We start from the raw sequence: 14,322 nt of genomic DNA, 5'->3' as shown, positions 1-14,322 counted from the left end.
AATTAGTCCTTTTGGGGTTCTTTACTTTTCAGCTCTTTCCCATCAGGGGCTCAACATTTATAATCCACAAGGAGAAGGAAAGAAAATTCTGGCTCACCCAACCTCAGCATGCAGTTGACAGTCAGCTGTTTTGCGGTGCTTTCCTTCCAGCTGGAGACAACTTGGGCTGCCTTGGCTCACCTGGCAGCTTTTACTCTGCCTTTTTAGAGGGGTCTTCAGTCCGCTCCGATCGGCCGCCACCTGATCCAAGCTGGTATCCCTCCTTCTTTGTTGCCCCTCCAGGGCAACTTTCTGACCTTTTAAGGATTGCTGGGTGGAGAGAAACCCAGCTGGAAAGCCAGAGCACCTGCTTTTTACAGTCGTCCCATCGGCGACCAAACCGGAAGTCCCCCTGTTATGTTATCCTGTATCAGTAGAATTCTAGTCATTCTAGGTTTGACTACCTTGAAGAGCTGTCTTTCATCTTGAAAACCTCACAAAGTTTTCCCAACTTCTTACAATCAAGAGAGTTAAGGTAGAGCCAATTTAAATTTATTTTTAAGGTTTTCTTCATGTCCAGAGTTTCAATCTTGTTTTTAAAAATTGAGTGCATAGTTTCTCCAGGTTTACAGTATCTCTGTGATTCCTTACAAATTGGGCAGAAGAGCCTGAAGCTGAACCCAAGGAAGAGTTGCTCTTTGTACAACAAGTATCATTGTCAACATCAGTGTTAACTTTGGATGAGCAAGTACCAAACATGAAGAAACATGCTCATGATGTGGTGATGGACTTGCAGGTCCTTTCAAACAGGTGGAGACTGGCTAGACAGAATTTTGTCCAGTTTCAGCTTGTGTATGAACTGCAACTTATCTGGTGCAAGAGGAAGGACCTCACATTCATTACCACCCAGTTAAACTGCTGCAAAATAAAGGTTGCCCTTGAAATCAATTCAAAAATTATAACTAGCTCAGTATCCTTAAGTACATATATTCATTGGGTCATGGTGCTGGTAGCATATTACAATAATTCCATGGGACTTGCACTGATTTCTGGTGCAATTTAAGATGATATTGTTAACATATAATGCCCTTCATGGGTACCTTCAAAACTATCTGCTCCAATTATAAGTTTAATCCTTTAGGGAGAAATTAGTTATGGTTCCATAGGTAACGAGAGTTTGAAGTTGGGAAAAGACTCGGCTTTGCCATTGCAGCATGGTATCTTGGACTAGTAATAGAGGATTAGGTAGTCCCCTCCTATTTAACCTTCCAGAAGACACTGAAAATGGACCTATTGCAGAGGGTAAGTGCCTTGTTCAAGAACATCATTTTTTCCAAACTGGGTTTATCAGTGGTAGACAAATGAAAAATAATGTCAGGCATATATTAGACTTGTTGGAATTTTTGGAAAGGAACAACCAGATCCCTGCGGCACTGATCTTTTTAGATTCGCAACAACGTTATATTATGGAGTGGAAAAAGTGGATTGATTATATCCAGAACAAATATGGGACCAAAAAGTTTCATTTAGCATTTGTATAAGTTTTTTTTATGTGATATTAGTATTGCTTGTAGTCATTTCATATGAGCTAGAGTGCGATAGACTTAATAGTTTATTGTTGTTAACATATGGTTGTTTATGATTGTTTTTATTTTTATACCTTGTATTTAGCTCTGGGAAGTCGGGGAGGGGGGAGGGGGAAGGGGGGGAGGGTTAGGGAGGGTTAGGAAGGGTTGGGTGGAGGGAGGGGGGGAGGGATTGTTAAAGATAAAATGTATTGTAAAACTTTTCAATAAAAAAGAACACAATTTTTTGTTTCTTTTATTAATTTGTTTCTGTTTTGTTGTTGCTTTTATTTCTAATGTATAATGTAGTCTTTTAATAATAATAATAATAATGTTTAATCTTTTGTATTTTTATTTATTCATCAAATTTATATGGTTGCCTATCTCACAAACAAGTTGTGCTGGGCACCATAGAATAAAGTAAAAATGATATATAAAAATTATTTTAAAATATTATTTTTTTTAAAGCTGCAATACCAAAACCATTATTGGACAGAAGATAGTAGTGGTGATCAATTTCTATAGAGGACCTCCTCAAATAATAGTGTCACATAGAATTTGGAAGAAACTTAAAAATTGAATTATATATTTAACTACAATCAACTACTTTCACACCTTTAGGGTAGACCAGATTAGGAAATGGATTACATTAGAAGTGAGTTAAATGTCATTAAGATAATTATAAAAAGAATTTTTCCAATCCAGATTGAGTTTCAGCTTACCTTGCTCATATATCTCAATAAATCAGGGAAGCTTATTTGAGGGTCTTCTGAATGTAATCTTAGGTTCACAGGACTTAAGGGATATTGTAACCCTAATGAACAGGTGTCAAACTCGTGATGTCAGGTGACGTATTGTGACGTATTGTGACTTTCTTCCCATTGCCAGCAATGAGGTGGGCACAGTTTTGGCGTGACATACCCAGCCCGTGAGCTGGCAGTTTGACACCCTTGCCCTACTGGCTTATATAGCTATTACTGCCTATCACCTTAAGGTTATCTCCCTTATTCTTTACACCTGTTCTGGCTGCAATAAATATTTGAATCTATTTCAGTCATATTCAGGGTCTCTTGCCAAGCCATGCAAAATATTAGAACTAAGCGTTAAATGTCTGGGGAGTGATGATTTACTCTTCAGTGCAGATGTGAAGCCTGACCCTGAGGCTGTAAAGTCTTTAATATTTAATCAAGCTATGAAGCTTAGCAATTTAATTGTAGCACATAGTGTTCCTTCATCAATTTATCTATCAGGACCCACCCCAATCCACATCTTAGGAAATAAGAACTCTTGGAGCGAGGTTTGTCCAAAAGGAAAAGTTTACTAGGATGAGATCGGTTGTGGCAATACAAGACAGGATCTAACATTGAGTTACATTTCAATCATATATAAAGCATTCCCGTTTCAGCCCCCCCCCAATCCATTTGGTCAGGCTCACATCATTTACTAAGGTGTCAGGCCCTTTCGTGGGAAAGGGAACTCTCCTTGTGTTTATTGTTATTGCTTCTTCCTTTCAGCTGCAAATGGAGATGCAACCCAGATCTCTCTCTCCCCGTTCCCCCCAGATCAAAAGGTTCCCTGGTCTTTGAAAACAACCTACTGCAATCTGAATAACCATCTTCTCCCCCCCCCCTCAGAGAGATGGCAGAATCCCCAGAATAAGCACAATATTCTCACCATACATATGTGATATAAATAGATTCTGACAATCGGCACTCCTTTCAGAAAAAAAGATGGGTCCATCTGTGGGGAAAAAAAACATATAAATGTTAGCCCAGTTTGTTCGGATATTCTGTATGAAACCTCTTAAGCAACTTTGGTGCTTTAACATGGAGTTTGTTAACCCACTCATTTTCTGAGGAGGGGAGGTGTTTCCATGCCACTAAATATTGTATCGTTCCATGGTGTTTTCTGGAATCTAAGATTTCTTTCACTTCAAAATGTTGTTCTCCTTCCACCATGATGGGGGGTGGTGGTGGTGGGATTTTTGCTCGTAGGGGTGATTGTTGTTCTCTCTTTAATAGACTGCAGTGAAAGGTTGGGTGTATTCGTCTAAGATTTTTGGGTAGTTCTAATTCAACTGTTACTGGGTTTATGGTTCTTTTAATTGGAAAGGGTCCAATATATTTTGGTCCTAGTTTTTTACAGGGTTGGAGTGATTTCAGGTATTTTGTGGATAAATATACCATCTCTCCTATCCTAAATGGTGTGGGATCGGTTCTTTTTTTGTCTCCCTGTGTCTTGTATGCTTTTCTGGCATCTTCCAACGCTTTCCTAACGATTGGCCATGTATTTTGTAATTGAGCAATCCATTCCTTCATATCAGGGATGACCGGTTCTTTTGGGGTTAGTTCTGGTATTGGGTTGAAACTCTGGCCTGTAGCTACTTGAAAAGGGGTGTAACCTGTGCTTGAGTGGACTGCATTATTATATGCTACTTCTGCGAAAGGCAGTAGGTCCATCCAGTCGGACTGCTGAAAATTAATACAGCATCTCAGATATTGTTCAAGTATGTTATTAAGTCTTTCAGAAGCTCCGTCTGTCTGAGGATGGTGACTAGATGACAGTCCTTCGGTGGTTCCTAAGAGGGATAAAAATTCTTTCCAAAATGCCGACGTAAATTGCACCCCTCTGTCAGATATGATGCGTTGTGGTACCCCGTGCAATCTGTAAATATGCCTTACAAAAAGTTTTGCTAATGCTTTTGCAGTCGGGATTTTTTGGCAAGGTATGAAATGTACTTGCTTAGAGAACAGATCTGTAACAGTCCAGACTACGGTGTTTCCATTACATTCTGGCAGTTCTACGATAAAATCCATGGCTATTTCTTTCCATGGGGCTGAAGGGTTTGCCACCGATTGTAACAGACCTGGCGGTTTCCCTTGCAGTCTTTTGGCCATCGTGCAAATTTGACAGCTTCCCACATAGCTTTCTATGTCCTTTTTCATAGATGACCACCAAAATTGCCTTTTAGTTAAGTGTAAGGTTTTTACAAAGCCAAAGTGTCCTGCTGATTTTGTATCATGGCACAGTTGCATGAAATTGATTCTCTGTGTGGCAGGTATATATAGCTTCTCCCCCACCCATGGCAGTCCATCTTTAATTGTGCACACATGTTTATTTTTCTGGAACCATTCATCACTTTCCATCACTTCCTGAATTCCTGAGTTTTTAGTGCTTCCAAATTCTTGTGGTCTGTCCAGACCTGGAAAGGTATTTTATTTCCTTCTAAAAATTGGCGCCATGTTAGTAATGCCCACCTCAACGAGAATGCCTCTTTTTCCCATATTGGCCAACGTTGTTCTGTTTCTGTGAGTTTTCTGGATGTGTATGCGCATGGTTGCAACTTCCCCACATCATTTTCTTGTAATAGTACGGCTCCTAACGCTACATCACTCGCATCCGCCTGTATTACAAAAGGTTTGTCGGGATCTGGGTGTTTTAGGACAGGTTCAGCAGAAAAAAGTCTCTTTAGACTCTCAAATGCTGCTTGACACTCCATTGTCCACTTTACAGGCTGGCTGGATTTCACGGGGGACCCCCCTTTCGTTTTCAATAAGTTTGTCAGGGGCATGGCTATTTGGCCAAATGCAGGGATGAATTGGCGGTAGAAATTTGCAAACCCCAGGAAACTTTGCAATTGCTTCCGTGTGCGGGGGGGTGCCCACTCTAGTACTGCCCTAACTTTTTCAAGGTCCATTTCAATGCCCTCTGGGGATATGCGATATCCCAGGTAGTCAATTTTTTCCTGGTGGAATTCGCACTTCGATAGTTTAGCATATAGGTGGGCAGCTCGCAACCTTTTCAGGACTGCTCTGACTAGTTTGATATGTTCCTCTTTGGTCTCAGTGAACATAAGGATGTCGTCCAGGTAAACCAGGACCCCCTTATAAAGGTGCTACAAAAGCACGTCATTAATTAATTGCATGAATACTGCGGGAGCCCCTTGCAGTCCAAATGGCAGTACTTTGAACTGGTAGCAAGCCAATGGGCAGTTGAATGCAGTCTTCCATTCATCTCCTTCCTTAATCCTAATGCGGTAGTATGCTTCCCTCAGGTCTAGTTTAGTGAAAATCCTTCCTTTCGATAGGTGGGATAGCATATCCTTCATCAGGGGTAAGGGGTACAGATTGCATTCACTAATTGTATTCAAATTCCTATAATCTATACAACAGCGGTAAGAACCATCCTTCTTTTCCCTGAGCAGAACTGGGGCAGCCACTTTGGGTCTGGCAGGCTCAATGAAGCTCCTTTCTAAGTTTTTCTTTATGAATCTTTCCATTTCTGCCATTTCCCTTGGGCTCATGGCATACATCCTGGGTTTTGGGAGTTTTGCCCCAGGTTTGAATTCTATAACACAGTCCGTGGGGCGGTGGGGGGGAAGCTCATCTGCCGGTTCCTCGCTGAAAACCTCAGCAAGGTCCCTGTATTCGTCTGGTATCTCTGGTAACTTCTCTTCCCCCACTGCTGCTGTCTCCTCCCTCCGGGTTGGGGGGGTGCTTTTGGAGTCTACGTTCTTCTGCCCCCCCCCTTTGGGAAATTGAGTTCTGCTGTCCTCGTTTATCCCGGGGTTCCATTTCTTCAGCCATTCCAGTCCTAGAATCATTGGGCATTCCATGCCTGCGGCCACTATAAACATTATGTCCTCCTCATGGGGCCCCAGTGATAGGTGGATTGGTAAAGTGGCTAGGGTGGCTGGTCCCCCCCTGCTATTGTCCCATCTAATTGACTAAAAGAGATTGGTTGTTTTAACCTCCTCACTGGGATGCTCAATCTCTCCACCAGCTGATAAGGCAGCGGATGCACCCAGAGTCTATCAGAGCTTTTATTTTGGCTGCTTCAGGCATAGAGGAAGCTAATATAGTCACTGTCTTAAGTATGGGTGGAAGGGGTCCACTTACCAATGGTTCTCCCTCTGAGCTGTCTTCCGAGTTGTCCACCGTCCCTGCGGTGCAGGCCGGAGTCCAATCCCAGTTCCTGGCAGGAATTGTGGACTCTTCAGCCTCTGTCCCCTTCATGGAAGATTCTTTTGTGTTGCCTTGGGACTTCCCCGGCGTCTTGGAGGATGATGCCTCTGGTTTTCGTGGGAGGGCTTTTGAACGACATTCTGCAGCACAGTGGCCCTCTCTCCCGCAGCTGAAACAACCCGTTGATTTTTTGGCTGTGGCTGGTGGTTTTTCCCCCTCGCGTGTTTGCTCGGGTGGCAGGCAGCCCCGTGATTTTCCTCTGCGGTGTCTCTTCAGTAGGTCTATTTCCACTTCCTCCGCCAGGATGTACCAGTCGTCGAGATGGGGTGGGTCTCCTCGAGGCAGGCAAGCGTCATACAGGTCGTAGTTTAGACCGTCTTTGAAGTGGCTAAGGAATATGTCTTCTGGCCAGTTCAGCTTGCTGGCGATGGCTCGGAATTCTTGGGTATATTCAGCCACTGCTCGCCTGCCCTGCCTCACCGTTTTGATTCTCTCCCGGGCCTTACGGTCAAAGGATCCTCGAACCGCCGCCTCAAAGATGATATGAATCGGTTGAAGTCGTCGAGTTCTGGGGCGTTCACCACCCAGTCTGCAGCCGATCCGTCCAGGGCGGATTGCACAATTTGGATGTGTGTTTTGTCACTAGGGATATCCCGGCCGTACTCTTCCATATAGCTGAGGACTTGGGTTAGGAAGAATCCCAGTCGTGATGGCTCCCCCTTGAATTTGATTTCCAGGGGCGGGAGTCTTTGGCTGGATCATTGTCTGCGCCGTGGCCAGTATCGCTCCTCATCCTGGTCCCCGTCTGTGGTTCTGGGGGGGGTGGGTACTGCTGAGGCAGCAATTCCTGTTCCATTGGACGGCCCCGGGGTTTCAGGTGCTGGATCCCCTCCGTTACCTTTCCAGTTGCGTCCCCAGGCGCTGCCTCGGTTGCGATTTTCAGCTCTCTCCTCCCTTAGTGAGCTCAGGGTTGCTTTCATCAGATCAATGGCCTTTTCCAGGATCCGCTCCTCCTCACTGGCATGCAGGGAGCTCTCCATCTCCTGCCTCCATTCCAGTTGGTGGTCGCTCCGTCTCAGGGTTACTTCCTTCGATGCCTTTTCCCACTCACTCTTCCTTCCAACGCCCATCGACCACCGGGGTTTTCGGTCGTACTGCTCCACTGCTTCTTCCCCAGGGGAATATGCCGCTTCAGCTTCCCATTGTCTCTGGGATTCCATTTGGGGGGAAGACCCCCTCTCCATGGGGCTTCCCTCCTCTCTTGTTTCGTCGCCAGACATTGTATTTGTTGCAAAGTCCCCCGGTAAGGTTTTCCCTTCCAGGTTGACTCTTATAGCAGATTCCGTCTGTCAGGACCCACCTCAATCCACATCTTAGGAAATAAGAACTCTTGGATGCAAGTTTAGTCCAAAAGGAAAATGTTTACTAGGATGGAATCGATTGTGGCAATACAAGACGGAATCTAACAAAGTTACATTTCAATCCTATATAAAGCATTCCCATTTCAGCCCCCTCCCCTCATCCATTTGGTCAGGCTGCCATCATTTACTTAGGTGTCAGGCCCTTCCGTGGGAAAGGGAACTCTCCTTGTTTTTATTGTTATTGCCTCTTCCTTTTCAGTTGTAAATGAAGATGCGATCCAGATCTATCTCTCCCCCTCCCTCCCCCAGATCCGTTTCCCTGTTGTTTGAAGATCGCCTATTTCGATCTAAGTAACCATCCTCTCCCCCCCCCTCGGAGAGATGGCAGAATCCCCAGAATAAGCACAATGTTCTACTTATACATTTATGAAATGTGATATAAATGGATTCTGACAGTGCCTGAATGACTACAGACCTATTGCATTAACGTCTGTAGTCATGAAATGCTTCGAAAGATTGGTTCTCCAACATCTTAGGATATGCCTCCCACTGGACTTTGATAAACATCAATTTGCCTACAGGGGAAATATGTCGACAGACGATGCCATAGCTACTGCTTTACACTCTGTAGCAAGTCATCTCGAGAAGCCTGGAAGTTACGTCAGGATGCTTTTTGTTGACTACAGCTCAGCTTTCAACACCATTTTGCCGAGCATTCTCATCGAGAAGCTGACTGACTTGAAATTCTCCCCCGCCATCTGCGATTGGATTCAAGACTTTCTTAGGGATCGGTTACCAACAGTGAGGGTCGGCTCTGCTTTGTCCACCCCCCTGAAGCTTTGCACCGGCACACCACAGGGCTGTGTGCTTAGCCCCTACCTGTACTCTTTATACACTTATGATTGTGTATCATCTGACCCGTCCACTGCGATAATCAAGTTCGCAGATGATACAACTGTGGTGGGTCTTATTACAGGTGGGGATGAGACAGCATATAGGGCGGAAGTACAAAAACTATCCATATGGTGTAGTAACAACAACTTGCACCTAAACATCGGCAAGACGAAAGAGATGGTGTTAGACTTCTGGAGAAAAAAGGAGGAACCTGTCCCACTTTACATCGGAGAGAACTGTGTAGAGAGAGTTTCCTCCTTTAAATTTCTGGGAGTCTACCTCTGTGAAGATCTGACCTAGAAAGTTAACACAACCCAGGTGGCTAGAAAGGCCCAACAGAGGCTTCACTTTCTTAGGGTCTTGCGGAACAACAGGGTAGAACAACAGCTAATGACCCTCTTTTACCGGTCTACTATAGAGAGCGTCCTCTCGTATGATATTGTGGTTTGGTATGCTGGTCTGACAGCCGCGGATAGGAAAGTATTACAGAGGGTAGTGAGCACAGCACAAGACATTGTGGGATGTTCCCTGACACCACTGGATGACATCGCCAGGGCTCGTTGCCTTGGAAGAGTGAGGAAGATTCTCAGAGATGACTCACACCCTGGACGGTATCTCTTTACTCTCCTACCGGATGGGAATATAGGAATATAGGAATATAGCCAGCCGTACCAACAGGCTGAATATAGCCAGCCGTACCAACAGGCTCTCCTACCGGATGGGAATATAGGAATATAGGAATATAGCCAGCCGTACCAACAGGCTGAAAAATAGCTTTTATCCGTGGGCTGTTAGGCTTTTAAATGGGACATAATCTTATGCAGAATTGACTTGGGAGGCCGGTGTGTGGTGTAGTTGGTTCACATAGTGTGGTGGGATGGAGGGTTTGTTGTCACTGTGTGTTGGGGGGAGAAAGCATGGGGGGAGGCTCAGCTAATCTCAATGTACACATGTTGTACTTTGACAATAAAGGTTTATTTCATTATTAATGTCATAGTGTCTGTTATGCACAATTCAACATTCATTTCTACATCCATTAAGACAGGAACAGTCTGTATAGTTGAATTCCCAAGAATGTACTTAGCAGAGAAACAGCACCACCTTATGGTTCTTCATTTGGTATTAGGAAAAAAATCACACTTCTCTTAAGAATGACCAAACATACTCAATGGCCACGCATCTGTAAAAATGAAACACTCTCAAAATCATTCAAATACAGACCACACATACTTTTCCATATTGAAGAAAAACTATTCTGGTCACATCCTATTCATGACAAACATTTTTAAGTTCAGAATATAGTTATATAATCTTCCATCATTAAATCACTACTGCTGTTGCATCATTGCAAGTTACTTATATCTACCTGTAGCAAAACATAAACATAACACAAATAATGAAAATCCTGTGAAAATCTACAAAGCAATGGTAATCATTGTACAACTGTCACGCATCAATAAAAAAGAAACAAAGGCATTACTTACACAAGTGAAACTATGTCTCCACGTTGTACTTTGTAATTCCGAATACTCCAATGGTTTAAAAGGACTATATCAGATACTTGCTGTTCCACTGGATTCAGTGAAGGCTGGGGGGATTAAAAAGGGACAGGTTTTAGCATTTACGAACAGAACAACCAAATCAACACTCTCATTAATACACATTGGATGGGAAAAAAGTGGTCAAGAGATTTGCAAAGCATTAAGCTGGGGAAAACTGTACACAAAATCATTAAAAGCACTGAAGTGCATCACATGGGATATGCTATCTACTTGTAACCATGACACTTTGCCTAAGTTGTACATGTAAACAGACGCTGAAAATGTGAAGAAAATGATACATGAATATTAGAACATTGTAGAATATTGTAGAATATTCTACAATAGTTGTAGATATCCAGGTTGCTCATTTGATCTTTACAGTTAATATGCTGAAAAGACAGTTTTGAAGTAGCTCAGGGAAAATTTATTTATTTATTTATTATTGGGACTTATATGCCGCCCTATCTCCCGAAGGACTCAGGGTGGCTAACAACAATAAAATACAATAATACAGAAGTTAAAAGAAAATTAAATTAATGGCCCCTGTAGAATAAATTAAAATTAAAATTAAAATAAGTTAAAAATTAAAAACATACCAAAGAAATGTTAGAATTACAAATGCACTTCATTTAATAAATCTAATGTCAACACTCTTTCTTAAGTGATGGCGAAAAGCATTGCTCACATTTATCAAGTAAAGATATAAAACTATAGAAGCAGAAATTCAATGAGATTTATATTTATTACATGAAATGACATCTACTACATAAAAGAACTATACATTTCCATTTCACAACCTTCATATTGATAAATGATGGATGCAGTTACAAAAAATTTATGATTCCATGGCAAAAGGTTGGAAGCATCAATTTATTACATAAACAGTTCATCAATTTAAAAAACAAAACAAATGTTAGCTGAGATTGGCAGTAAAAATAACCTCAAGATTTTATTAAGAAATATTTGAATTATTTTCTTTTTTCTAGACTAACAAAAACAAACCATGATAAGCAAATGTTGAAGAATCTGAAATTATTGATAACCCTCCAAAATTGTACTTTTATTTTGCAAGTTATTTCTATACAGAAACAAAACTGGTCATAAGTCTAAGTGTAGTTTTAAATAATAAATGTATGAGATCATATGACATTAGATAAAAGCATGCAAAATCGATAAACCCTACAAATAGATCTACTGTCCATAGTCATCATCAATAACGTAAATGAATAGAATAGAATAGAGCTAGAAGGGACCTTACAGGTTTTCTAGTCTAGCCACCCGCTATAGCAGGAGAACCTATACCATTTCAAACAAGTGACTGTCCAGTCTCTTCTTAAAACTTCCAGTGATGAAGCACCCACAATTTCTGAAGGCAAACTGTTCCACTGGTTAATTGTCCTCACTGTTAGGAAGTTTCTCCTTAATTCCAGGTTGCTTCTCTCTTTGATCAGTTTCAAACCATTGTTTCTTGTCCTGCCCTATGGTGCTTTGGAGAATAATTTGACCCCATCTTCTTTGTGGCAGCCCGTCATACTGGAATACCATTATCATGTCAACCCTATTTCTTCTTTTCTTTAGACTAGTCAAACCCAAGTCCTGCAGCTGTTCTTCATATGTTTTGGTCTTCAGGCTTTTGATCATCTTAGTTGCTGTTTTCTGAATTTTTTCCAGGTCTCAACATCTTTTTTGTAGCATGGTGACCAAAATTGGTTGCAGTATTCCAAGTGTGGTCTCACTAGGGTTTTATAAAGCAGTACTAATACTTCGTGAGGTCTTAATTCTAGGCCTCTGTTTATACAATCCAGGATTGTATTAGCTTTTTTGGCTGCTGCACACTGCTGGCTCATAGTCAAGTGATCTTCAACTAGGACTCCAAGGTTCCTCACAGTTATTGTTTTTGAGCCAGGTCTCATCTAATCTGTACTTATACTATTTTGTTGGATAGGGCCCATTGTTCAAGTTTCTCAAGCTCTTTTTGGATCCAGAGCTTGTCTTCTGGAGTGTTGGATATTCCTGCCAGTTTAGTGTCATCTGCAAATTTGATGAGTTCCACTTCTATTCCCTCATCTAAGTCATTAATGAATATATTCAAGAGTACTGGGCCTAAGACGGAGCCTTGTGGTACTGCATTCGTTACTTCTATCCATGTGGAAGTAATACCATTGAGGACTACTCATTTAGCATGGTTCGTCAGCCAGCTGCAAATCCACCTGGAGGTGATGTTGTCTATTCCACCTTTTCCTAGCTTACCAAGCAGTAGATTGTGGTCTACTTTGTTGTTTTACTCAGTGCTTTTTTTCTAAAAAAAAAAAAAAGGTGCCGGAACTCTCATCTTGGCGGGTGCAGGAGGCGGGGGAGCGGTGCTGCTGCAGTCACACGTGCGAAGGGTGTTGGCGGCGGGCTCCCCTCCCTGGGGCCGGAGCTGGAGATGCTGGTGCTGTAGGAGCAGCAGAGCCCACTCTATATGGCGGGGCTGCGCAATGTGGGCAGCGGAGGTGGTGCGGGCCAGGCGATGTTTTAATCTTATGATTTTAAAAATATATTTTTTCTATTATAGGTTTCCCCAAACCTCGCCATGTGGATTGCATACAAATATTATATAATTGGTAAATAAAGGTAGAACATAAGTTAAATATACATCAAATGATAATATGCTTCCCTACAAAGACAATTCTTGCTCAGTGACAGACCAAGGAGTTAACTCGGAAAGGCAAGAGGAAAATCTAGAAGAGGTCTGTGCAGCTCTTCAACATCTTCATCAACGATTTGCATGAGGGGATAGATGGGGAACTCATCAAATTTGCAGACAACACCAAGCTGGCAGGAATAACCAATACTCCAGAAGATAGGCTTAAGATACAGGAGGATCTGGACAGACTCGAACACTGGGCACTATCTAACAAAATGAAATTCAATTGTGAAAAAAGTAAGGTTCTACATTTAGGCAGGAAAAATTAAATGCACAGGTATAGTATAGGTGGTACCTTGCTCAATAGTAGTAACTATGAGAGAGATCTTGGAGTCCTAGTGGACAATCACTTAAATATGAGCCAGCAGTGTGCTGCAGCTGCCAAAAAAGCCAACACAGTGCTAGGCTGCATTAACAGAGGGATAGAATCAAGATCATGTGAAGTATTAATACCACTTTACAAGGCCTTGGTAAGGCCATACTTGGAATACTGCATCCAGTTTTGGTCACCACGATGTAAAAAAGATGTCGAGACTCTAGAAAGAGTACAGAGAAGAGCAACAAAGATGATTGGGGGACTGGAGGCTAAAACATATAGGGAACGGTTGCTGGAATTGGGTATGTGTAGTTTAATGAAGAGAAGGGTGAGGGGTGACATGACAGCAGTGTTCCAATATCTCAGGGGCTGCCACAAAGAAGAAGGAGTCAAGCTATTCTCCAAAGCACCTCAAAGCAGGACAAGAAGCAACGGATGGAAACTAGTCAAGGAGAGAAGCAACCTAGAACTAAGGAGAAATTTCCTGACAGTTAGAACAACTAACCAGTGGAACAACCTGCCTCCAGAAGTGGTGAATGCTCCAACACTGGAAGTTTTTAACAAGATACTGGCCAGCCATTTGTCTGAAATGGTATAGGGTTTCCTGCCTGAGCAGGGGGTTGGACTAGATGACCTCCAAGGTCCCTTCCAACAACTTCTCCTTCTCCTTTCTCCCTTCTTCTTCTTCTTCTTCTTCTTCTTCTTCTTCTTCTTCTTCTTCTTCTTCTTCTTCTTCTTCTTCTTCTTCTTCTTATTATTATTATTATTATTATTATTATTATTATTATTATTATTATTATTATTATTAATCTTGTAGAAAGGAAAGGCCCACACTGATAAATTAAAAATCTTTGTGGTCTGCAAAGGAATGCTGGTGGGCTAATCAATGATTTGGTGACTAGAGGAGCATCTACAGTGTTGGAGCTTGTGGTCATGGTAAGCCATGGAGGCACTAGGCAACATGACTTTCAGGGCAGTGGTGGTGATTTTTTTATTTTATTTGATTGATTGAT

The 14,322-nt window shown here is 42.2% G+C and overlaps 1 protein-coding gene across 2 annotated transcripts in view; it reads right to left on the bottom strand.

The window, feature by feature from the left end:
* IMMP2L (inner mitochondrial membrane peptidase subunit 2) overlaps window positions 1–14,322 on the bottom strand; it is a 292,279-nt gene that overhangs the window by 226,179 nt on the left and 51,778 nt on the right. For both annotated transcript variants that reach the window (XM_081331109.1, XM_081331110.1), the window contains exon 3: window positions 10,248–10,351. In XM_081331109.1, the coding sequence (XP_081187235.1) occupies window positions 10,248–10,351 (104 nt within the window). The remainder of the gene's footprint in view (window positions 1–10,247; window positions 10,352–14,322) is intronic.

The sequence above is a fragment of the Vipera berus genome (assembly GCF_964194415.1).
Source record: "Vipera berus genome assembly, chromosome: 6".
Taxonomy (NCBI): domain Eukaryota; kingdom Metazoa; phylum Chordata; class Lepidosauria; order Squamata; family Viperidae; genus Vipera; species Vipera berus.
This window is presented reverse-complemented; position numbering and strand designations above follow the sequence as displayed.